Here is a 24,292-nt window from a genome sequence, read left to right on the forward strand (position 1 = left end):
TTTTAGTATAATAATTATTATGTGTATACAGTATCGCCAACATTGCAAATAGTGGCGCCAAATTTATACGATTTAAAATATACAATATAAAAACAATTTCAATTCACATAAATGCAAGAAATTATATTATTGTAATAAATGCATTATTGTAAATACGTAGTAGATTAGATTTTATGTAATTCTAGTGTAAGACAAAGAGAACTATCTATCATTTTTCTTGTCTGACAAATGACTTACAAACAGAAAAAAGAAAATTTTATTAACAACATATATTTTAATTTGAAAATGCAAATATGATCGCATGAAATGATTTATATTAATAAAATCATCGATATATTTAAGTTATTATATCGATATCTCGTTCTTTTCAGAGACCAATCGTGATTGGTCCATGTCATGTAACAACCCAATGACAAAAATGGCGGTGAATCTAAGAAGCTTTAAGAATTCAAGTTAAAGGTAAATAATTTCTAATTGTATTCACACCTAGATATTTTATTTTCAATAATTATTACAAAACGAAACTTTTATTATCAAAATAAATATCAGAAGTATAAGGTATCTCTTGCAAGATAAGTACGACACATAAAGAGAGTATTGAGGTTAATCGAAAGCGCATATAATGAGCTACGTTCCTGATTTAACGATAACTGTTGCATTAAACTGGTTAAATGATCCTTCAACCTTAGGAATCCTGATTGAATCACCGATTACAGTATATTCTAAAAATAGAATAGCAGTCTTAAAACGAAGTAAGAATACAATCTAAGATTCTATAATATAGACCTAGTATTTTCAAACGTAAATAGAAAATATATATATTGTCCATAATTGAAACAAAATTCCAATGATTTTAATATATATATATATATATATATATCAAACATTTCGACTAGAGAAGTTAGAATATTGATTGAATGACCTCGCTGTTTATATTTTCGAAAACATAAACACTGAAAGCATAATTTCGATTATTTACTTTCAATATGTGCGTAATATCAAACTATAATCGAATTTTAACAACGTGAGCTTCAACTAACCTAAATTTGTTAAATAAATTTACAGCTATCTCCATGTGAAATCCATCAGGGCACGTTCACACAACACCCACTGGCAGGTGCAAGTGTACCTAAGAGCGCGTAATCCAAATGCAAATGAATTCATTACAGGTAAAGAATTAATTTTATGATTTCCGTTACGATGACGTCATTCTTATACATGCATATAATTAAACATTTCCTTTTATTGGTCGTTCTTTTACATTGTTTTTAAAACCTTTACAAAAGAAAAAAACAGATAAGAGGATTTCATGAATAAAGAGAATTATATTATAGCTGAAAACTAAATAAGGAAAAATATCATTATTTTTAATTATTACTATGAAGGTTATATATATTACTATGGCATATCGAGTATAGTTGTATGATTTACGATCGTTAATGCGTATCATAAATGTCTTCGACAGGTGTCATGAGGTGGTTTAAGCATTAAATCCAAAGCCCTTGCCATAAATTTCCCTGGAAAATCCTGGCCCTTCACTCGCAGGAACGTTGCATGCAATTATGTGTATGCACTTAACACCATTTAGAAACATGTATAATATATATATATATATATATATATATATATATATATATATATATATACATACATACATACATAATATAAACGCATTATTAATTAATTATCGAATGATTATAGTGATTATGAAAGTAAACTAAATTATAGATTTTATTGTTTTTAACTTGGAGTAGTTTCATAATTATACTGATACATATTTATCTGTTAGAACTGATGGAATCTATATTATAGGTCTCTTAGACTTCTCCGTGATGATAAGAAAAATCTTATTGTCCTTTCGAATCTGGAGCCGATCGTTACGTTAGAAAGAGGTCATTGAACTCGGAAGATCGAGCCACCCGTTCTCTGAGCTCGACGTACGGGTCAAGACGAAAGAGAGAGTAGGAAAAATGGGTGGTAGGAATGACGAAGAGGAGGAGAACGAAGTGTATGGAAAAAAAAGAAAATTGTAAAGAGCTCAGCCTGGTGTTAAAGAAGAACTTAGGTAAGTCAGTAATATTACAAAAAAAAAAAAGCAACGAAACTTCTTTGATGAGTAAAACTAGCTAGCTGAGTAGCTACCTAGCTAACTGATAGAACACAGCAAGAGAATAATCTAGGAAGTTAGAAGAGCGCAACTCGCATTGACGTATACGAGAGACCAGGCAGGGAATAAGAGGAAGAGGGGGAAGGCTCGTGTACAAACCGGGACGGGGACGCAACAGTCGCTCGGCGCACTTTGTGCTGGAATCATCGACAACGATGTCGCTCTCAGATAATAGATCTGACGTTTCGTGATTATTCCTAATTGTTACCATCTTTCACTAGTATCTTTCTTCTTTCTCTTTCTATCGTTTTACCGTATCCTTTCATCCTCGACCACGTCTCTTTTCATTCTCGTGTTACCACTTGAACCGTGAACCAGGAAGGAAAGAGCACGGTTCCATTCATCAAACTCTTGTTCAGGTAAGCTGTTATTGTAATCCTGTGTTTGTGTTTTTTTTTTCTTTTTTTCTAGAATAAATCTTTTCATTTGTGTCGTAGTTTCTCCCCAACGAATGAGATCATTCACTCTCATTGTCGTTATTCATTTGTTCTCACACACGTATTAGTTTTAATGCTAGACTCAGATCATTCCTCTTCCCTCCTCTTGTTTCTTCCTCTTCTCTATTACTATCACAATCATTATCACCATCACCATCACCACCATCACCACCACCACCGTCACTATCACCATCACTACTACTACTATTACCACTACCACCACCACCACCACCACCACCACCACCACCACCACCACCACCACCACCACCACCACCACCACCACCACCACCACCACCACCACCACCACCACCACCACCACCACCACCACCACCACCACCACCACCACCACTACCCTTCGTTTCAGTTCGAACTGCGTGACCTCCTTTTCGAGCCGAATCGTTAGCAATTGTTTTTAACGGACGACATCCTCCTGGCCTAACCGGAGTTTCGGTTCGACGAGGAACCCTTTTTTTCCCTCTTCCTTCTTCTACTTTTTTACGCGCGCTTTTTCATTCTTTCTTTCATTTTACTATATCTCATTCTTTCTACGTTTTTTTTTCGCAATCAGTATTACCTTTCTGTTAGCAGCACGCCGATCGAATGTGCTATTCTCGTGCGAATATAAACAATACGATCAATGATCTTGATATTCTCATTAGTTTGATTTGGAATTTATTTTTTAAACTGAATCGAAATTAAAAAGTAGATGAACAAATAAGAATAATTAATATCTATAAGGGAGATACGTTAAAAATAGTTCAATATTGTAACACGAGAAAGAACATATGATTTAAAAATACATTTTATGAGAGTAAAGAAAAAGTAGGAAGTTAAGTTTCTTCTCTCATGATATTTATCGAATGTATTATCGGAACATCTTCTCGCGACGAAAGCTTCTATAATCAAGCGAAGAGATATTGTATACGTGACGTCGTTATAACGCGTACTTTCATTTTTCTCGAACGAACATAATATTCAAAGACCCGTTTATTCCATAATGATTATATCGCGTGATGGTTCACATACGGAAATAAAAAACAATTACGTTGAGTTCTTCAACTATACTCCAGCGTATATTACACTAAGATTAAAAAAAATCTTTTTTTCTCTTTCTTTTTAATGTAATTTTTTATGAGATTCTTTTTTTTATGGATCTCATTTTCTAGAAAAATTATTGAAAACAATATGAAAAACTTGTAAAGTTCCTACACGTAAAGGTAGAATTCTATGTCGTTCTTTGGCTTCTTCTCGTAGAGGAATCGTGTGTGACCTTTGAGATTACGTATCGACCGGCTAGTGTGTACCATTCCGTTCCATCGACTCTACAAGATTGAATACAAAAACGTTCGCAGAATTGTTTGAACCTATCATATCGATGAATGAGAAAAAATTGTGGAAATATGAGAGAGCGAGAGAGAGGGGGGAGGGAGAGGAAAGGGAGAGAGAGAAAAAGAGAGAGAAGGAGGGATATAATTCATTTCCGTTAGTTAAAGAATTCCAATATAGGATAGAAATATACGATAAAATAAATTCAGTATAAAAAGAAAATAGTATCGTATGATTGCAAAGATTAATTAATCAATATTTATATTGGAATAATTTCAAAATTATTTAGATTTATATTACGTATATGTATGTCTAAAGAAGATCGATAATTAAATGAAAGGAAAAAGGATTAGATGATTTGAATTTTTAATTAAAAAACTCGTGACATGTCATATTTTTTTACGAATAATTTCTTAACACATGCGATCTTTCATGTAACTGCTGACACACGTTATATCAAATGGTATCGACATAAAATTTAATTAATTAATTATCTAATGACCTTTAAAATTTTTCACCGAATTAAAAAAAATCTTTAATCTAATCCAATGAAATACTTTTCATAGATACATCGAATTCAATGTTGGAATTTAACATTGCGTGATGTTTCTCGTTTAAAATAATCGACTATTTGCACGAAACAAGATCGTTCTAAACGTTTTGCGTGCGAAGCGTAGATCCGAACAGAAATCCAAAAAAACTTTCTTTTCATTTCATTTCATTCTTTTTCACTGACATTTTCTCCAACAATATATATATATATATATATATATATATATATATATATATTCATACACTACATCATATGAAGCGTTTCTTTATATAATCAGCATAGTGAAAAACATCGTATTTTTTGTGAGTATTCACACACGACTGCATAATGCACTCGCAAAAATGTCTTCTATAAAATATCACGAAAAGCGATAGTATTTATATTTTTTCTTTAGTTATCCGATCGATACTTACATTTTTGATCCTTTGGATATTTCTATTTTAAACAATTTTACAAATGTGTACCAATAGTATTATCATATATATACATACATTTATTAATAAATTAGTAATAATATAGATTAGTATAAATCTATACTTTCTTTTAATATAAATACACACGATATCGAAATTAATATTTACATTTATTTTTAGGAAAAATGATGAAATATTTTGATATTAGTTTATTTAAAATAAATTCATATATCTCTATCTTCTTTATCTTTCTTCTCTTTTTGAAGCCGTGCGACCGAGAAGGCACAAGCATAGCCAACGTGGTTCCGTTATCCGCGGTAAATACACGGCTGGCCATCCTGTACGTTTTACCTCCGGTGAAAATAAACGATAACCACTCCGACGCCCTGTACGATTCCCCCTCTTACTCCACATGCCGATAGCCTGAATCCGCGTAGCTTGTGCGTGATCGTAGAATCGATCTAGATCGTTTAGATTGCCGAGAGAGATAGAGAGAGAGAGAGAGAGAGAGAGAGAGAGAGAGAGAGAGAGAGAGAGAAAGAGAGAAAGAGAAAAAATATATTCCATCATAAAATAATTTTTTCAAAGATTATTTTACTTATATATTTGTTTGTTTATGTCATATTTATGATGAAAAAAAGCAATTTGTTGATAAAATAACAATTTTTTTTTTAATTTTTATTACCAGATAAAAATTATTATTAAAAAATCATTCTTATTAATAAGATAGTCAATGGATTATCATATCGCAAAAGTTGCACCGAGCAACTGGGATTAAGGAAAGAAAAAAAATAGTATAATCGTTGCATAAATGTTCTCTTGCAATTCACCAGTTATAAAATATTTTCTACGCACGAAAATATAATATATTCCAAGAACGAGTTCATGCCATCGTTTGAGATCATTTCAAGGGTTCTGCTCGATCAAGATATAAAGATGATACAAAGAAAAAGGGGGGAAGAGAGAGAGAGAGAGAGAGAGAGAGAGAGAGAGAGAGACAGATCGTTAGAAAAGAAAAGGAAAGAAAAAAGAAAAGAAAAGGGTAGGCAACTAACAGAGTTGAAACTGCAAGAAGGGTTGGAGAGGGTAAAACAGTCGAGAGAAGAAGAAGAAAGAAGAGATGGAGTTGAATTAGGTGTCCAGCAGAGCGACTGTTTGAATGAATAATTCTCATCGATCGTGAAATCTGTCTCGACGTTTCTCTTTCTCTTTCTATTTCTCTTGCTTCACTCGTTCGAATTGAAAAGAAACGTTTTAGAACGACCTAACGTCATCATCGTCTATAGGAATGACCCTGAAGCAGTAAAACGTCTGGGGACATACGTGAATGTATTGTATATACGTATGTATTCAATTTTCACACTATATTAATTGTAAGTGTGACGAATTTGAAAAAATTTCGCTCACCATTTATCTTATAACGTTCTATTTATTCTAACTTAACGACAAATGAGAAAAGAGTATAATTATTATATTGAACATTGATTTTATTTAATTTAAATTAAAGTTCTAATTAATCGAATAATTAATTCGAAATAAAAAGCAGAGAAATTTGTATGAAGAGTAAATTTAATGAATATAATGGTTGACATTAGAATCATAATATAGTGATTATGACATCGTTGTGATAATGTCAACGTCGTGTATAAAAGAATCATATTGTGTATTATTATTTAAAGTTAAAGTTAATGGGGACACACGTAGACAAACTATAGGCTTTCTTCGTGACACCAGTAAGTCTTCTTTCGTCAGCATAAACACGTGCTTGTAACTCGACATAGAGATAATAAAATGGATTATAGCTTGTCGATTCGAATACGATAGGATTTGGCACATAATCACATCTCTTTGGCAACTAACTCGGACAAGGATTCTCGAGAGATTTTCTATCCGAAGTGATATATTCTGACCTTTTTCGTATTCTCCTTCATTTGGAATTAATAATATTTTTTTTTTTTAATAGAATCGTTTTTTTCTCTTATTCGTAGGTCAATGCATAATATGATAGATTATTAATTTTAGTTTATGTAATTAACCAGAAATATAAAAACGGGAAGGAAATAATTTATTTAGAAAATATAAAAAAAATTGTTACAGAATCTATGTTATCGTTTCTTTTTTCTAATCTATAAGTCAATACATTATAGTAGATGGATAGAAGAATTAACTTTATCATAGGATTAGAGACAAATAAGAAAAATGAATTATTATTGATTTTCAAATGTAGACCTTCTAATTGTTATTTTTGTAAATCATCGCAGTAAATCATTTTACTTTTTTTGTTTCTTTTTTACCCATCATGATATCTCGATGTCCTCCGTACGAGATAGATCTTGCGTCATCGAGAACAGGTTGCCAATTACGTCATTCTTCATTCCGTATCGTCCAGACTGCGAATATTTTCACGGATCGTCGGTATAGTAGGGGATATGCCATAAATTCTAAAAATAATTCTCTTACATTTGTCAAAATTGAGGACAATCCTATCTATATACCAAAGAAAAAAGAAACAGAGAATCAATATTATTAACAGTAAGATGAAACAAAAATGAATTAGAAATATTACGAATTAAAATTTAGAAAAGAAAAAAGCAATACCTAATTCTAAAAAATCTAATCTTCCAATTTAGGAATAAGAATGAGTATAGAACACACTCATAGCTTCATCTGGGTCCTACAATAGTTGCGTGTGAAGTTAATTGATACAATTAGTATCAATACGTTCCCATTCGCGATCTTTACACATAACGCAACTTATTTTATTCGCTTTCTCCTTATGGAAGATTTTTCCTTTCTTGTTTAGTTAACATTTACAGCGACTTGATGAAAGCGTAAATGATTTTTACACTTGACCCGTTTCAAAATAGAAATTGATAGAATAATTGTGTCAGTTATTATGTAGCCTAAGTCGCGAAAGTAATATAGAAATTTTTGATAAAACGATAAAAAAAGAAAAGTAGATACATTGTTTACGATGAATTTTTTAAATTATGTATTAATTCTTAATTTAAAGAAAAATTAATCTAAAAAAGAAAAAAATTAGTTTTTTAATATACTTTTTTTTGTGTAATAGATTTTTTTTTATATACAAATAGTATTTTTTTTACAAGTATTTTGAAAAAGTATCACTTTTACTTATAGTATTGTATTAAAAAAAAAGCATATTAAATTTCTTTCTTTCTTTTTTGGTATCCAAGTGAAATGGATTTCCATCAGTCTATCTAATATCACCTATTGTCTTTCTCATATAACAGAACGAATCAGAAGGATGCACTTTCGATGTAAAATCGTCTCATTTTAGGAGGCTTCAGAACCCTTTATCCACTTCACATAGACCAATATCGTATCTCTTATGCGTGCTCGCGCGAATATCACTACTCTGTTATCAACGGCTCGGTTTCCTACGTAGACGAAGTAGATCGATGCGAGTGAAGAGTACTCAACTATGACGGAAACTCAACAATATATACTACCGTTAGGATAATGTCGGACTCATCGTTGACTCGTACCACCAACTCTACTCGTGTGTATCGTACTTTGTTTGCTTTATCTCTGGATACATAGATGCAATACATACATATATACATACGTACATGTAGCTTTTATGTTGTTGCTGAGACTAATTAGGAAAGAAAGAAAAACAAAAGAAAAAAAATAATAGGAAATCTTTGATCGTCGTTTTTTAATTGCAAATATTGTTATCAACGAAGACATCTCTTAACTGATAAGATTTCAAAATTATTCTAAAACAAAAATATCTTTAATTTTTATATAAATATGTCTACTTCACCGAATACGTTGTACGTTATACAAATAAAAGAAAAATATACGAACAAAAAGAAAAAAAGAGAAACTGTTCAGAAAAATGCAAGAAGGCTTTCACGTCAGGAACGATTCGAAGACAGCCAACGGGCAGATAAAAAAGAAACAAGGAAAAAAAAAGAAAAAAGGAAAAAACAGAACTTAGTCTCGTACAGTTTGTAAGGACGAAGAGTGCTCGTAGGAACATTCACCGAAACTCGTTGAAAATGCATAATAGTAAAGTAGTAGTATAGTATAGTATACTATAGTATAGTATAGTATAGTATAGTCTATAGGAACTTGTTAGAAAAAAGATATATCCTTTTCTACGAGTTGCCACGAGAATCTATTCGTCATGTCCGTTCTTACAAAGCCGGTTGCTGACCGTGTTGAAGAACGTAGGTGCATACGTACGAATGAAGAATACGATTGAATGAAGGAGACGGACATTTAATTGTGAAGAGGCGTAGGAAGAGGTACTGAAAGAGGAACGGAATATAAACGTGAACTAGGTGGCCAAGTATGTCGTTGTCATAAGATCTATGTATATGTGTGCATGTGTATGAATGTGTATGTTCGTCTCCGATCCCTCTCTTCTCGTAACATCGACGATTACCCAGAGCGACGTAATCACTCTTAGACCATATCCCGTTCTTTTCTCTTCTACTTTTAAGGCTCTTCTCTGTTGGTCTTTTATACGAGATGGTAACGTTTTACTGCGATCGTATCTAAGTACTTAGATCGAACCAAAAGTATATGAGAATTAGATTGAAAGTAGTTTTTTTCCTTTTTTATTTTTTTCTTATGAAAAAAATTGAATGTTCAGAGGTTATTTAATTACATTCCTACATTTTCTATAATATAGAAGGGATTAGTAAGAAAATTTAAATTGGTTCGAAATTTTATATTGAAGTTTTTATATAAGTATATTTGAATATTTCTAAAAGAAATAAAACATAGAATAAGAATAAATTTAGAATACTTGTTTAAATTTTCTATAATTTATAAATAAGTTTTATATCGTTCAAAAAAAAAAAAAAGAAAAGACTAATTAAATAATTAAAGGCAAAGTAGCCACCATGCGAATTTTTGTTGTTATTATTTGTTAAATAATGTTCTTTGCCTGAAGAACTTTTGTATATTAAGTAGTAATCGAGGAAAAAAACATGGTAAACTTTAGGGCTTCTATCCTCATATTATTCTTAAACAAGGGGATAGAGATAAGACGGAAGTAAAATACATTTTTCTTTCTTAATAATTAAAAACCTTAAAAATATATTTAAGAAAGATCAATTTATATGTGAAATTTTCTTTAGAAATATTTGTTTATCAGAAACTTGGTTATTTCTACGAAATTGGCAGTATAAATTAAGGAGCAATTTGTATAGATGATAAATGACGATGCCTCGCTATTATGTCTGTTGTAAACAACTTCAATGTTTTGGATTGATTATACATAACACTTTGTGTATTTGAGAAAGAGAGAGAGAGAAGATTCATTGATTCGATAATACTCGCGTCTCTACGAACGTAACAAAGTACGGACGCGTGTTTACCTTGGCACACATTCATTATACGACGACGATAACGACGACAACGACGACGTAGAGATCTTCCACGCAGCATCTTCCACGTTCATCGCTTTACAAGTCTTTCTTCGTTAATGGTAACTTAGTACTTGCATTAAGTGGTTCATGTAAATTGTTTTTATTAAACTATCGTAAACATTTAAAACGAGTGAAATATGAAAAAATATCTAGAAGTTTTTCATCTCTCAAACGATTAATCATTCTTGTACCATTTTATATATACACATATACACACAGATATATATATATATATATATATATAAATTTATATAAATTAAAATCGATGATTATAATAATTTTACTGGAGTCAGTTCGTAATACACTTTACATGGACCATTCAATATATATATTACTTCAAATGATAATGTTCTCGTTAAATGCGACGAATTATCACGTTAATTACACTTCACGCGAACACTCAGGAGTTTTTCACGATGATTAAAAATGAAATGGAAGTTCTTTCACTTTACTTTCAAGATATTATTAAATTACATTCGAATCGATCCAATCTGCTGTTAATCAAGAAAGATAGTTTTTCGATCTTCCAACTGTATCCTTTACAAATCTACACGATTAAATGTATTCATTGATTATCATTTAATTGATAATCTTTTATAACCATAATTTCATTTGTAGTAATTGATTATTAACTTTACTAATATTTATGCCGATAATTTATGATGATGTCTTTATAATAATAGACAGGAAGGAAGTGTTACTTATTAAGGTTAACGATCAAAGATCAATCGATCGATATCAGTCACGATTTCCTTTGCCTTCTTAAAGACAACAACCCTATCTTTTTGACGTTCGTCTTTTAGTCGGCACCTTTCATGTCGCTTGCATGAACGCGTGCTAGGTGAGAACGTCTTCCTGCCTTGATTACAATCCATTGAGTATGCGATCCGCATGACAGCTTCGTTCATTCGAACGGATTTTTCTGAGTCTAGCATTGCCAAAGGTAGCCCCTTTGAGAAATATAAACATCCGTTTGATGTACAAGTAAAGAATATACTTTTAATCCTCATATAGACATATAAGTATTATATATCCTTTATGTTTTCAGTAAAGCAAAATCAATTGTCAGCTCAACATCACGAAAATATGCAGATAATTTTCTTTTGGATTCCTTCCTTGAAATTGGCTTTGAAATGCATTTGTAAATGGCGTAAGATTAACATTAATTATCCTATTTATTAAAAATTAATCTATTTTCTTAATATTATATCGTACTTTTAATTATATTTTTCAGCTAAAAATGTACACAGAATTATTAAAATTATAATGAACGATTATATAAATAATTCAAGCTGGTATATAATTATTTATAAAAATATTAATTGTTACTCCTGGAGATAAGCAACACTTCAGACATCGTCGATAATATTGCTTGCGAGTGCCGTCTATCGGTAAGTAATTTTTTTTATCCTTCAGAGTATGCAATATCGTGGTACACATTTGTAAACTGTTGTTGCATACTACGAGGGATAAAAAAAGTTGCATATGATAGATGGCGTTCGCAAGCAACATTATCGACATTGCATGAAATATTGCATATTTTCAGGCGGGATAATTAATAATTTGCATACATAATTATAAAAACTAATTTTAAATAAACATAACTAATTAAGAAATTAATTAAAATTAAATTTAGAATTTTTTGTGACATTAATACCGACTTAATTAAATTAATTATATTAAAATTTAATTTTTAAAAAAGAGTTTCGTACACTTGCAATTATATAAAACGATGAAATATAAACTTCAGGTCTATGAGAAGGCAAACAAAGTGGACGGAATCAGGAGGAAAACGTCTGGCTTAGTGTCGACGACCTCGAATCGTTGAACATCCGTAAATATTTGCTCTCTGGAAAAAAGTTAAGTGAGCCTCACCGTTAATAATGGCGATGATAGTCTCAACCGAAAGGATGGAGTTGCCGAAGGACATCCCTCAGAAAAGATTCATCAACACGAATCTGATATCTTTGAAATGTCTCTTGTTCTTCTTTTTTGGAGGTACGCGTTCGACGTATTTTTTCAATTTTTTTTATAAAGGTCATTCGTGATCAAAACGATTTAAGTTATAAAAATGAAGTTCATCATTTATATGTAATTTGGATCAATTTTATTATATCTCACCAATGTGTTTCCGTTCCATTCTACCAATATTATTCAATTATATTAACGTTAAAAAAATAGTGTAGAGGACATTTACGTTTACGATAGGATTGGGCAGTCTCTTCCCATTTCTTCCACTGCATATGCAAGAAATAGGATTGAGCATAGAAGAGATACGATTGATCTCGATGATCTCACCAGCTGTAGCAATTCTTGGACCGCTTGTAGCCGGTCCGATAGCAGATAAACTCGCTGGACATCAAGGAAAAAATGAAAAATCATCAACTGGTCGTTATTTGAGAGTAATGATAGCTATTTGTTGCGTCCTCTCAGCTCTTTTCTATGCAGCCTTGTTGCTTTTACCGTCTACTGACAAAATGGAGTCATCAATAATCATAGAAATGATCGATCCATCGATTGCAAACAATCCAGGTTTAAAATTTACTTGTGATGAAACTGGTGCGACTGTTCAGCAAGAGAGATGCAAGGAAAACATGGATTGTCATCGTTGGTCTGACGAGGACAAGATCGGTATATTGCTTTTAGAGAACTGTAATTATGCTTGCTATCCGATTGCGACGAAACGATGGCAATCATCGGAATCTGAGGAGGAATCTTCGTCTTATCGGACTGTCGAGTCAGAAATCGATGAAGAAGGTAGTGCTGATACGACTGTTACTCCTCTAGATATTGGAGTGAATTACGTTGTTCAGGTAAGATTAGCTATCGAGAGATCAAAATCTAGTTACTTCCTTTTTAATTATAGAACGAATCATAAAACAACAGAACCAAGTTACTTTTTTCTTTTTTTGATTTTCCTTTTCTATAGTATATGGTACATTATTTAGTATTTAAGTATAAATATAAATTCTTTAATAATTTTTGTAGGATTTAGAAGGATCCGAAAGAACACGTAGATTTGCAATACCCGAGAATGAACCACCCCATCTTTGTTTCAAAGATGACGATAACGTGGTTTGTCACGTATATACAGAATACTCCGAAGACTTAGCTCTAAACGTCAGTCTAAAACAAGCTATAAATGCGGAAGATAGAGAAGCTTGGTGTGCGTATCCCGTCACAGAATATTTCAATTGTCGAATACCGCCTGAACTTGAAACGAGAATGGCAGAGTACAATCAAACTTGTACGATAGAATGCGATTTGAAGGATCCTTATGTAACTCCAGGTATACAAACACAAACATAAGGTTGTATCGTCTATGAAAATATCTTTTTGATAACTTTAGGTAGCATATTAACTGAGAGTCAATGTTCACAACCGTCCGAGCTCGCTGAATTAACATTCTGGACCTATTTGGTAATTCGATCTATCGCTGATATTTTCCCAACAACTGCTATCGCCTTGGTCGATGCAGCAGTCGTGATAGCGACACAAGAGACTTCGTCAGGTCGTGGAGACGTTGGTCGACAATTAGTATTCGGTTCTCTTGGATTTTCTATATTTGGTTCACTCACTGGTTACCTCAGTACTCTTTTAGAAGGTGCAAGCACGATTTATTATTTACCGATCTTGATTCATGCTGGACTGATGCTTCTCGTAGCAATCGTTGCTTTAGCAGCAAATAGTATGCCACTTAGTCCACCCGAATGGTGGTGGCATACTAGAAGTGGAATGTTAGCCTTGCCTATGAGTGCTATTAAAAGATATGGTAGCGAGACCGCTGCTCTTGTCATTATCCTTATGGTTATGGGTACCTTCTGGAGTGCCATGGACAGTTATTTACCTCTGTGAGTGAAATTTATTTTAATATTATTGATATTTCTTACGTTTCAAGAATGAAATTTGAATATTTATATATGATCGATATTTATTCATGAATATTATATATTTTGGAAATTAATAATGAAATTGTTGAGATCTATTTTGAAACGTAGGTATCTTCAAAGGCTAGGAGGTGACAGCTTATCCATCGGAGTTGCTATGACTGTAGGAGCAGTCCCGGCTTTTCTATTTCTTTGGAAATCTGAACATCTTGTTGATTATTATGGTCATAATAATTTACTCATCACTGCCTTTATAGTTTATATTATTAGGTAAGTAAATGAGTCTTCTTTTTTTCTTGGAGTTCAATTAAACGAATGATTTTTAAAGATTTTGTTATTGTTACAAAATTAATTTTTTCTTTTTTCCTTTCATTTATTTATTCTCGATTGTTCCTTTTAGATTTACTGGACTCAGTTTTGTCGGAGGACCATGGTGGTCCTTAATTTGCGAAGGTTTAGAAGTATTCACATTAAGTATTATGTGGGTAACCGCCATTCTTTATCTGAGACATCTCGTCCCTCGTCATTTAACAGTAACTGCTCAAGCTTTGCCTGTGATTGCTCATTTTTGTGTTGGTGAGTATGAATACGGTCTTCGAAAGGAGAGTTAAGAAAAGTTAGTTCGCTTTTCATTGGATGCTTTATTGATTTTCGATAGTCTTGACAAACTTTTTAATGATACTTCCCAAGAATATTTTTTCTTATTATTTGTAGAGGTCTCTCATTTCTTTTATTTTTATTATGAATATCTCGCCAAGAAATGAAAACTTTAAGAAAATAATAACTAAGTAAACATTTATTACATAACATTTATAATAATAAATATTTATTTAGTTATTTCTTTATTATAATTACATAATAACATATAGAAAATGTAAATTACATACATAATTATGTAGGTCGATGCATTGGTGCCGTAATCGGGGCTTATATCAACGTCGAGAATGCTAGTGCAATCGATTCTTTGAGATTTCTATTCCGTTGCATGGCTGTTGCTGCAGCAATCGTTGCTGCATTATATTTCATCGTTTATCATGGTTTATTAAAACCACGATGCCATGCTCAAACTGTTCAAGGCCCGAGACAACCACCCTCGATTGTATTAGGTAAATATTATATAATTTATGAAATAATTGTATATATATCTATATGTATATACAAAAACTATATAAAAAGTTTAATACAATTTAATTTAATATTCGATATTGAATAATATTTTAATTGTTTTTTTTTTGTTTACTAAGCAGCCATAAATGGAAATGGTAATTATACACCTTTGAGGGTTTATCATAATGGTATGGGTAGGAAAGGTCAATTCAGGTATTAAACACCCCATGTAAAAAAAAAAATATATATATATAAGCAAAAAATGCCCTAATTAAAGATCAATGGTGCTTCACCTCTAGGTCGCTAAAGCGGATAGGTATCCTTTTGTTTTTTTTCTTTTTTTTTAATATTTAATTTTAATTAATTATAGAGTGATATCGAAATACTCATATTCCTCATATTCGAGAAACTCTTGTACGTATTGCATATGTATATCTCGATAGAAATGTATGTATAGAGACGATTTTTTTTTTCATACCACAGAGAATCTTATTCACTCATTCACGATATTTACAAGAGAAACACGTAATAAAATAATTATTTATAAGTTCCAAGTGAATCGTAAAAAAAAATACGCTGTAACTAAAACTAAAAAACGTATTTATTTATTGAATACGACTAAATTATATATATATATATATAACATATCTTTTTTATAAACAAACAACTTCTCTCATTTTTTTTCTCTTTTTATATCTTGTCAGGCATGATAAAGAAATATGTGATAAATATGCGTTAAATATTACTGCCTTCTCTCTTAAAAAAAAAATGGGAGTATGTTTTTTCTCTTTCATATTACTATGAAACAATTGTGTATACACTGAAAGTTCGATTATTATTATTATTATCATTATATTATTAATATTATTGATATATATATATATATATACATATATATATATTATATTAATCGTAATAATAACAAGGTATATGTATGGAAAATTACAAATTGGATGGAAATAATACATGAATTATTCGAAAATCTGTTATATAGATATGTGTACATGAGAATAACGTTAAAAATAAAGTACATCGAACGAAATATAATTCTCTATAATTATTATAAAGTTATTATATAATAGAAGCTTATGTATTAAATAATTATACTGTTTCAATAACTTATATATTTCATTTATTCTAGTACGTTTCTGACAGTAATGAAAATTTCTTTTAAAACTTTATGTATCTGATTTGATGCAATATTTTCTTTTCAGCTTGTGCGTTTACTTTAATGCATCCTGATAAAATTAATCTTTTGGTTATTTATATACAACAAATGTGTTTTCCGATCTTTTGTTTTTTTTATATATTAATTTTCAATAACAAGTCATGTATTATATATATATATAAAAGTAAGTATTATTTCTTTAATTAATCATATATATATATATATATATATATATATATATATATATATATATATATATATATATATATAACTGGCAGTAGCATTATTTGACAATATACTTCTGCTAAATAATAAAAGCATTATATAATATGATTAGGAAAGTAAAAGAGATTTTCACTGATAGGAATACTAACTTTTGGACAAATATATATACATACAATGTTATTAATCCCCTTCAGTAATCATCATTCGAACAACTTTTATAGAAATTAATATACAATAATGTTAATTATTATATTACTATTATTTATTATTATTATTATTATTATTATTATTATTATTATTATTATTATTATTGTTATTAGTAATAGTATTACTGTTATTATATGATGAATGACTTTTTATACCTTACTTTATCGTTAAATATAATACAAATATATACTTTAAACTTTATATTAAAGGAAAAAATACTAAAGTTATTAAATATACAATAATCCTGTGTGTAATGAAAATTGTTAATCTTTTTTTTTTCTTTTTTTCAAGAAATTAAGATTTTTATGCAGTACTATATAAATGTACAATTGCATTGCAATGGAAATGTTTAATTCGAACAATTAATTCTTCGTTATAATTATTCTCTAACTTTACTTTAAAATCAAAGTATCAATTTTATTAAATAAATATAGGTGCAATAATGTCACCAAATAAATGTTATATGTATAATATATAGGTATTATATATACCTTTTTTTTTATTACGATAAATCTATATTTTCATATTGACAAATATTAACAATAAAGAAGTTGGAAATTTTATTAGGTATGCTCCTATTTATAAGCACAAATTAATTTGCTTGATAATAATAAACAACACTTCACTTTTTAAATTTAGGTCGCTTTCATTACGTTTTTCTATTATTGTGTTAATCTTCGATAATGGTAATATCATCTTCTGTAGTAGCATTGTTTAGATTCTCAGTAGAATTAGTTTCATTAGCAATTAATGAATTTATAACAGTCTCTATCGCCTTTTTTATATCTAAATTTTGTGTTTTAGGTAATGTACTGCTCGCTATTTTCATATGTTTTTTTTCAATTTCTGCATTTATACTTCTATTATGAATTGAAGTTTCTTCTAACCTGAGATTATTGGGAACAGGTTTCGAAACTGAAAGTAACAATTCTTCTGGTACATTGTTCATAGTTTTTGTTTTACGATCTTTTTCATAATTTCTTTGCGTCGTTGGCAGATCGTTTAATTTAGATTTGCTTAAATTAATGGATGGAATTTCATTAATTAATATTTCTGGAGTACTTGAATCCATCTCTACACTTGTAAGACTTTCTAAAACAACATCATTGGAAGAGTCATCTATCTCGATTCCATTATCTTCAATATGTTGTAAATAAAATATAAATTGTTCTTGATATTTGCCAAAATGTTCATTTGACGTAATTATAGGTTGTAAATTATCATCCTTAACTGAAGAATCATTGTTGGCTTTCATTAAAATCGAATGACCAATTGTTTTTTCATAATCCTTTGATTCAAAGTCAAACACTTGTATTGACTTATCTGCATAAAAAATAGAAGGACTTCCAACACATTGATTAACCATTCTTTTCTTTTTGGAAAATGCCTCCAAAATATTAGTTGAAAGAACAAGCTCAGATGGATCCATAGTTATCACATCTTCATTGTCAGATTCTATAGTATCAGATACACAAATCATATCAAGTGGTATTTTATTATTTTCTTCCAATGATAGCGGCCTGGTCATTCGCTTTTCTACTACTTTATTTTCCGCATTATGAGATCTTTCCCAACTACCATGGTCTCGTACTATCCTGTCATTAATATATACTAATTGTGTTATAGTATTGCAAATTTCATCATAAAGATACTGAATTTTAGATCGTGCTTCTTGTATAATATTCGTACTTGTTCCTTCACTTCGTTTATTTTCCAGTATTTGATGAAATTTAATTTTAAGATTATCTAAGATATGATTAAATTGTTCTTTATATGGAAGAAATACAATTTGACTAAAATTTTTTTCACTTTTTTTGAAATTTGTACACAACTCGCGTAAAGGCTGTTCTACTACCTCATTTATTTTTATTCTATTATTACTACAACTGTTATCTGTACTCACAAGTGCTACAGGAACAGCTATTGTTGATTGTGGATCAGTATTAAATGTAACATTCTTATGAAGAGGCATGTTTTGCATATTTTGAGAATTCATCAATTGAACGGCCGATGGTTCGTCAGAATCACTATCCAAATTTATAACATTTGGTGTCATCATCATTTGTACCACTTTTTTTGGTTTCGGTAGTAAAACTCGAGATCTGTTTAACATTATGTGATGTTTTTGATTTGGTATAGTTACCATTTGTGTTGCAGGATAATATGTAGCTTGAAACGAATTTTTTGGCTGAACTCGTGAAGCTATTATAGTATGCATTGGTTTAAATGCAGCTGTGGATTGCAGTAATTTTACAGTGGGTACTGCATTGATAGTAGAATTATACGAAGTTGTCTTCACATTGGGTGGATCAATCTTTTCTTGAATGGTTTGATCAGATCGCGAAGATAACGAATTTTCCTGTGTTTGTATTGAAACAGATGAAACAGATGCACTACCTAATTTTGCAGTGGCATTATCAATGTTGATACTTTCAACAGAACATAATGATGTGCTTACTTCAGGAGACATTGAATTATTTTCAGTGGACGAAGAAAAACATTGTTTTATAGGTACCAATCTTGGAACAGTTCCATTAGATATAGTTATTCTTCTATGCTTGTATTTTCTTTTTAATGATCTACGCTTTGCTGTTATTGGTTCATTATTAAAATTAGGATCATATGTTTCATCCTCGTCTTCAGAATTAGACCCAGTCTTTCTGCGTTTACGCTTTCTTCTACGTGGGCAACATTCAGACTCATCTAAATTCATTCTTTCTTCTAAATCTTCTGGAGATATTCCTCTATCATTTTGTAATATCCTACAAAAACATAAGCAAAAAATATAATAAAACAATCAATATGTAAAAATAATTTTAATATTTGTGTTTTTGGAATCTAGAAAATTATAGCACCTTGCAACGGCTTGTACATGCTGTAACAAAGCCCAACATGTTGCTCTAGCAGTATATAAATCCACTGGATTACAAACAAAACATTTCCATTTTTCATCAGCCTCAATTTTTTTTCTGACTAAGGAATCAAAATTTCTTTTAATACATTTATAGCAAAAAGTATTACTGCAATAAGAACAACAATATAAATTGCCACCATTTGCACACCATCTACAAAACATGTCAGTAGCATCGTCTCCTAAAACAATACGTTTATAACCACTTGCAGTCATTGATTAATACATATAACATATGACATATACATATATATAAAAGCATACCTTGTTCAAAAGTACCATCTCCATAAAATTCTCTACACTTAGCACATAACAATGTATGTAATACAGGATGTTCTAACATATTATGAGCTTGTGCTGGAGCAGAACCAATATGAACATCACATGCCGTACAATGAATTTTACGAAACCTTACTATAGAAATATCTATGGAAAAGGAATGTTAACTTATTGATTTTTGAATATCTAATACAACAAGAATAATGATAATGATAATAATATTAATAAAGTTGGAACATTTATAAATGCAGAATAACTCAAAATCCACAATATCACAATAATAATTCTATCCATTGAAACGAATAAAATCAATGATAAATATGAAATTAATGGAGACAAGAAATCGAAAAATCTCACCATTTCCGAACATAAGTTTATAAAAATTATTTTCGTCTTGAGAAATCGGTGGTGGGGCAATGGTTACAGAGGGAATTAAATCCTTCGGTGTAACTATAAAACGTAAGCTAGGTTAGTCTTCGAAATTCATATAATAGGTGACACACGTCTTAATTTTTTGATAATCCTACCATTCTCCTTACTATCAACCTCTTTCACTTCGTCTACTTGTACCTCAAGCATAGCTGAGATGTCCATATTGATAAAATATTATATGAAATTATCTTGACTGGACCTTTCAAAACACATTCTGTAGCAACGCCATTTTCTTATGTGGACATACCGGCCCAGGGCCCGTCCAATTCAAGCGGACCACAAGTTATTTATGTCATTATACCTTTTATTATTTTCAAATCGATTAAAAATCGTTAAAATATTTGTTCCTTCCAATGAAATTTTCCGCTCGATTAATATACTTTTTATTCTTACAAAAATATTCTTATTCTTGCCATATCGAAGTGAATTGGACTTTAAAAGCTTTCCCGCTCGATACTACGACCAATGGCAAAGAAATCGTTTCCTATATCATATATCGTTACTCGAATTATTATCAAATCGATCTCGATAATAACGATTTTTGTCACGTGATCTTCGATCGATATAATAATAATTTCGAGTATTGATCGAACAAATTAACGTTAAAATTTCACCCTGTAAAATGTTTAAACGATTATATTAAATAATGATTTTATTGCAAAATTTTTATGATATTACTAATATTTATGATATTTATAATATTTTTGTTTCAGGGATTACTTTTAAAAAGTTTCGTGCTTTTTTTAGGTAAGTTAAAATATAGAAATCATTTCGTTGCGATGGCGGGAAGGTTTGTTTACAAATGGCGTTTCATTAATAGCATCATGGCAGTCTGATAATATAAAATACATGTACGTATAAAGAAGGAAGTAATGGAGGAATCAAAGAAAAATTTTTTAGAAAAATCTGCTAAAAAATTAACGAAAAATGTACAGAACATGGCTAATTATCGAAGTCTTTATAATGAAATTCAAGTAAGTGTTATATGCATGTACTACATGCACCAATAGAATTCATTATTTTGTTAACCTTTTTTCTACATTATTTTTAGAGACTCGTTGCTTCGACTGTCGTAAAAAAAAACGATTTTGAAAATACTCTGGTCGATGCTCTCAAAGTAAATGGATTAGAAACACAGCTTAGAAATACTGTGTTTCATTGGGCACGATCGCAGGTGTGTGTGTGTGTGTGTGTATATATATTTTTTTTATTTATTTATTTTATAACATTGCTATTTTGCTTATACGTTCGATCTTTAATTGTAACGATTTTTATACAACTTTATTCACGTAGGATTCATTGAAGAAAAAGCCAATACATCTCACTGAAAATACCGATTTGATTTACTTGAAAAAAGTTCAAATTCAATGGGAGCGTCGTATTCAAAAATCTTTAAATTCCATATGCAGTGAATTGAATATTCCATTAGCTCGTATAAGACCCAGTGCAGATAGAGAAGAACTTGGCGAAAAATGGAACGAACTTAGTACTTACGATACTGGTAAAAAAAAGAAAAAATATAAAATTTATTTTTATTAATTATCAATATTATTTTTAAGATAATGATTAAATTCTTTATGCAGATTTGTCAAAATATAGGCCATTGTATGCTCCAAAAGATTTTTTAGAAGTATTGTTTTCTATACGAGATCCAGCCTTTAAAAAACATCCGTATGTATATATAAAAAATTAAATGAACAATTAATTTATTAAAATATATTTTGATATTTTTTAGTGAGGAATTAAATTGGGATTTTAGTCATATACAAATTCGCGTAAAAACACTCGCAGAACTGGTATGTATTTTTTGATTAATGTTGCAAATAAGTAATGTGCGCGTGCATTTTTATTAATATAAATTATATTTTATAAATATCGACAGAGATGTTTATACGTTGAATTAGCTCAAGGCATGCCTTTGCTCGGTGTTAATCCTGATATGCCTGCTGCAGGAAATTTTTTAAATTTAGAAGCTGAAAGAACTCATCTAGGTGAAAAAGTATTAAGTACAAATTATGCGCCAATTGCTCAGGAATTTTTAAAAAGAGGAGCTCCGCGGGCTTTAAGAGGACGTCTCTGGTCTCTCGTTTTAGGATCAACCATTAAAGACAACGTATGTACGTTCCTAAAAATGTAAATATTTATATTTAAAAAAAAATAATTTTAGATATGTTTTAGGACATCGAATATTACGACGAATTGAAAACTATGGTCTTGCAATATGATATCGTTGTTGATAAATTAATTATAAAGGTACTGCTAAATAATTAATAAAAAATTGATTATATGAATTATTTTTTATATTTTGTATCTTTTAGGATGTACAATTAACAGCGAGTAACGATGATCAATATTTCGTTTTTGAAGATGTTCTTTATAAAACGATGCTGTGTTTTTCAAGGGACTCGGAAGTATTAACTCCGGTTACTACCGACAGAAGTGCAGGTGGTCAAGTGATACATGCGGTTTTACAAGGGAAACCTGCAACCCTAGAAAATACTTTAGTATTCCCTCCAAGTGGTGTTATACCATTCCATGGATTTACAATGTATGGTAGGAACTAGGGATTATTAATTCAATTCTTAAATTAATATCTGATATTTTGTATGTACAACATTAAATTCGATTTTTATATTCTTTTCTTCTTTCTTTTTTTTTTTTAAGCTACTCCTTTCTGTTATTTGTACGATGATCCATGTATCATGTATTATACTTTTCGAGCATTTTATCTACGTTATTGGTTTCGCCTTCACACAGTCTCGAGTCATGAGCAAGGTATAGTTGCATTATGTTTATTATTTGAAAGATTATTACAATGTCATGAACCTCTGTTATGGGCCCATTTTAAGAACATACATCTACAACCGTAAGTTTTTCCTATTTTTGATTTATTTTTATTCCATTTAATTATATTATTCATTTATATATAATTTTATTTTTTTACAGAATTAAAATAGTATTCAAGTGGTTGATGAGAGGTTTCAGTGGTCATTTACCACCCGAGCAATTATTATGTTTATGGGATTTAGTATTAGGATATGATTCTTTAGAGATAATAGCTCTTCTTGCAGTGACGATTTTAAGTTTTAGAAAAGAAAATTTGATGCAAGTTAATAATCAACACAACGTGGAAGTAAGAAATCAATATGAATATATTTCTTACAGGGAAAAAATAAATCAATGTTATCATACATAAATTTTATTTTTTTTTAGGCAATTTTAGCGGATTTATCATCATTAAAAGTAATACCATTGTTGCAATTAGTCTTATTGAAAGAATAATTAGATTGTTTTAAGAAAAATAACATTGTAAAATTTATATAAAATTTGAATGACTTTCGAAACGCCTGTAGATCTGCAACCCGTTCTACATGTAAACGAAAAAGCAAATTTTCAAGAACGATAACAATTTGTTGATTAGTATTTGTAATCAATTATTATTGATATAATCATGGTGTGTATACATATATGTATACACACTGTTTTGAATCATCTGCGTTGACAACAAGGACATATGTAAGCTTATTGAGAGGGGAGGATATGCTTGCTTCCGGCCAATGGAACACGATCGAACTACAAGCTACGCTTACACACGTACTCGCAAGCAGACTCACAATGACGTCATCGTTGGAATCGTATAATAAAGCAGTTTTAAGCAATTAACAATTATCTTCGTTTGCTATAGTTTACGAGCAATTAGTTTATAATTATTGTTTAGACCTATTTGCCATATAAGAATTTATTTGGAATTTAATTTTCCGTTTGTTTTATT

The 24,292-nt window shown here is 30.3% G+C and overlaps 3 protein-coding genes across 6 annotated transcripts; 2 read left to right on the forward strand and 1 right to left on the reverse strand.

Moving 5' to 3' along the window:
- The first annotated feature begins 27 nt into the window (after positions 1-27).
- On the forward strand, positions 28-15,550 carry LOC127068607 (uncharacterized). 3 transcript variants are annotated; one of them, XM_051004941.1, is made up of 12 exons: positions 28-459; positions 1,066-1,169; positions 1,813-2,526; positions 11,353-11,454; positions 12,055-12,302; positions 12,513-13,117; positions 13,293-13,593; positions 13,654-14,155; positions 14,303-14,461; positions 14,592-14,767; positions 15,091-15,297; positions 15,436-15,550. In XM_051004941.1, the coding sequence occupies exons 5-12, from the start codon at positions 12,188-12,190 to the stop codon at positions 15,516-15,518; spliced, it is 2,148 nt and encodes a 715-aa protein (XP_050860898.1). In that variant the 5' UTR covers positions 28-459; positions 1,066-1,169; positions 1,813-2,526; positions 11,353-11,454; positions 12,055-12,187; the 3' UTR covers positions 15,519-15,550. The 3 variants fall into 3 exon arrangements, with proteins under 3 accessions (XP_050860898.1, XP_050860900.1, XP_050860899.1); XM_051004943.1 differs by having other exon boundaries at positions 15,439-15,550; XM_051004942.1 differs by lacking the exon at positions 28-459 and adding an exon at positions 625-752.
- Positions 15,551-15,620: 70 nt separating this feature from the next.
- On the reverse strand, positions 15,621-20,778 carry LOC127068605 (uncharacterized). Of its 2 annotated transcripts, XM_051004938.1 has the most exons (6): positions 20,616-20,778; positions 20,446-20,538; positions 20,074-20,235; positions 19,754-19,991; positions 19,357-19,660; positions 15,621-19,257 (listed from the first exon to the last, which is right to left on the reverse strand). In XM_051004938.1, exons 1-6 carry the CDS (start codon positions 20,680-20,682, stop codon positions 17,569-17,571), a joined length of 2,553 nt encoding a protein of 850 aa, XP_050860895.1. In that variant the 5' UTR covers positions 20,683-20,778; the 3' UTR covers positions 15,621-17,568. The 2 variants fall into 2 exon arrangements, with proteins under 2 accessions (XP_050860895.1, XP_050860894.1); XM_051004937.1 differs by having other exon boundaries at positions 15,621-19,660.
- A 467-nt stretch (positions 20,779-21,245) lies between these two features.
- LOC127068558 (TBC1 domain family member 19) lies at positions 21,246-24,186 on the forward strand. The gene is made up of 11 exons (XM_051004846.1): positions 21,246-21,494; positions 21,572-21,694; positions 21,814-22,021; positions 22,104-22,191; positions 22,256-22,316; positions 22,403-22,633; positions 22,699-22,773; positions 22,839-23,073; positions 23,185-23,386; positions 23,467-23,653; positions 23,734-24,186. The coding sequence occupies exons 1-11, from the start codon at positions 21,393-21,395 to the stop codon at positions 23,800-23,802; spliced, it is 1,581 nt and encodes a 526-aa protein (XP_050860803.1). The 5' UTR covers positions 21,246-21,392; the 3' UTR covers positions 23,803-24,186.
- Positions 24,187-24,292: the final 106 nt, after the last annotated feature.

The sequence above is a fragment of the Vespula vulgaris genome, chromosome 13, assembly GCF_905475345.1.
Source record: "Vespula vulgaris chromosome 13, iyVesVulg1.1, whole genome shotgun sequence".
NCBI classification, from domain to species: Eukaryota; Metazoa; Arthropoda; class Insecta; order Hymenoptera; family Vespidae; genus Vespula; species Vespula vulgaris.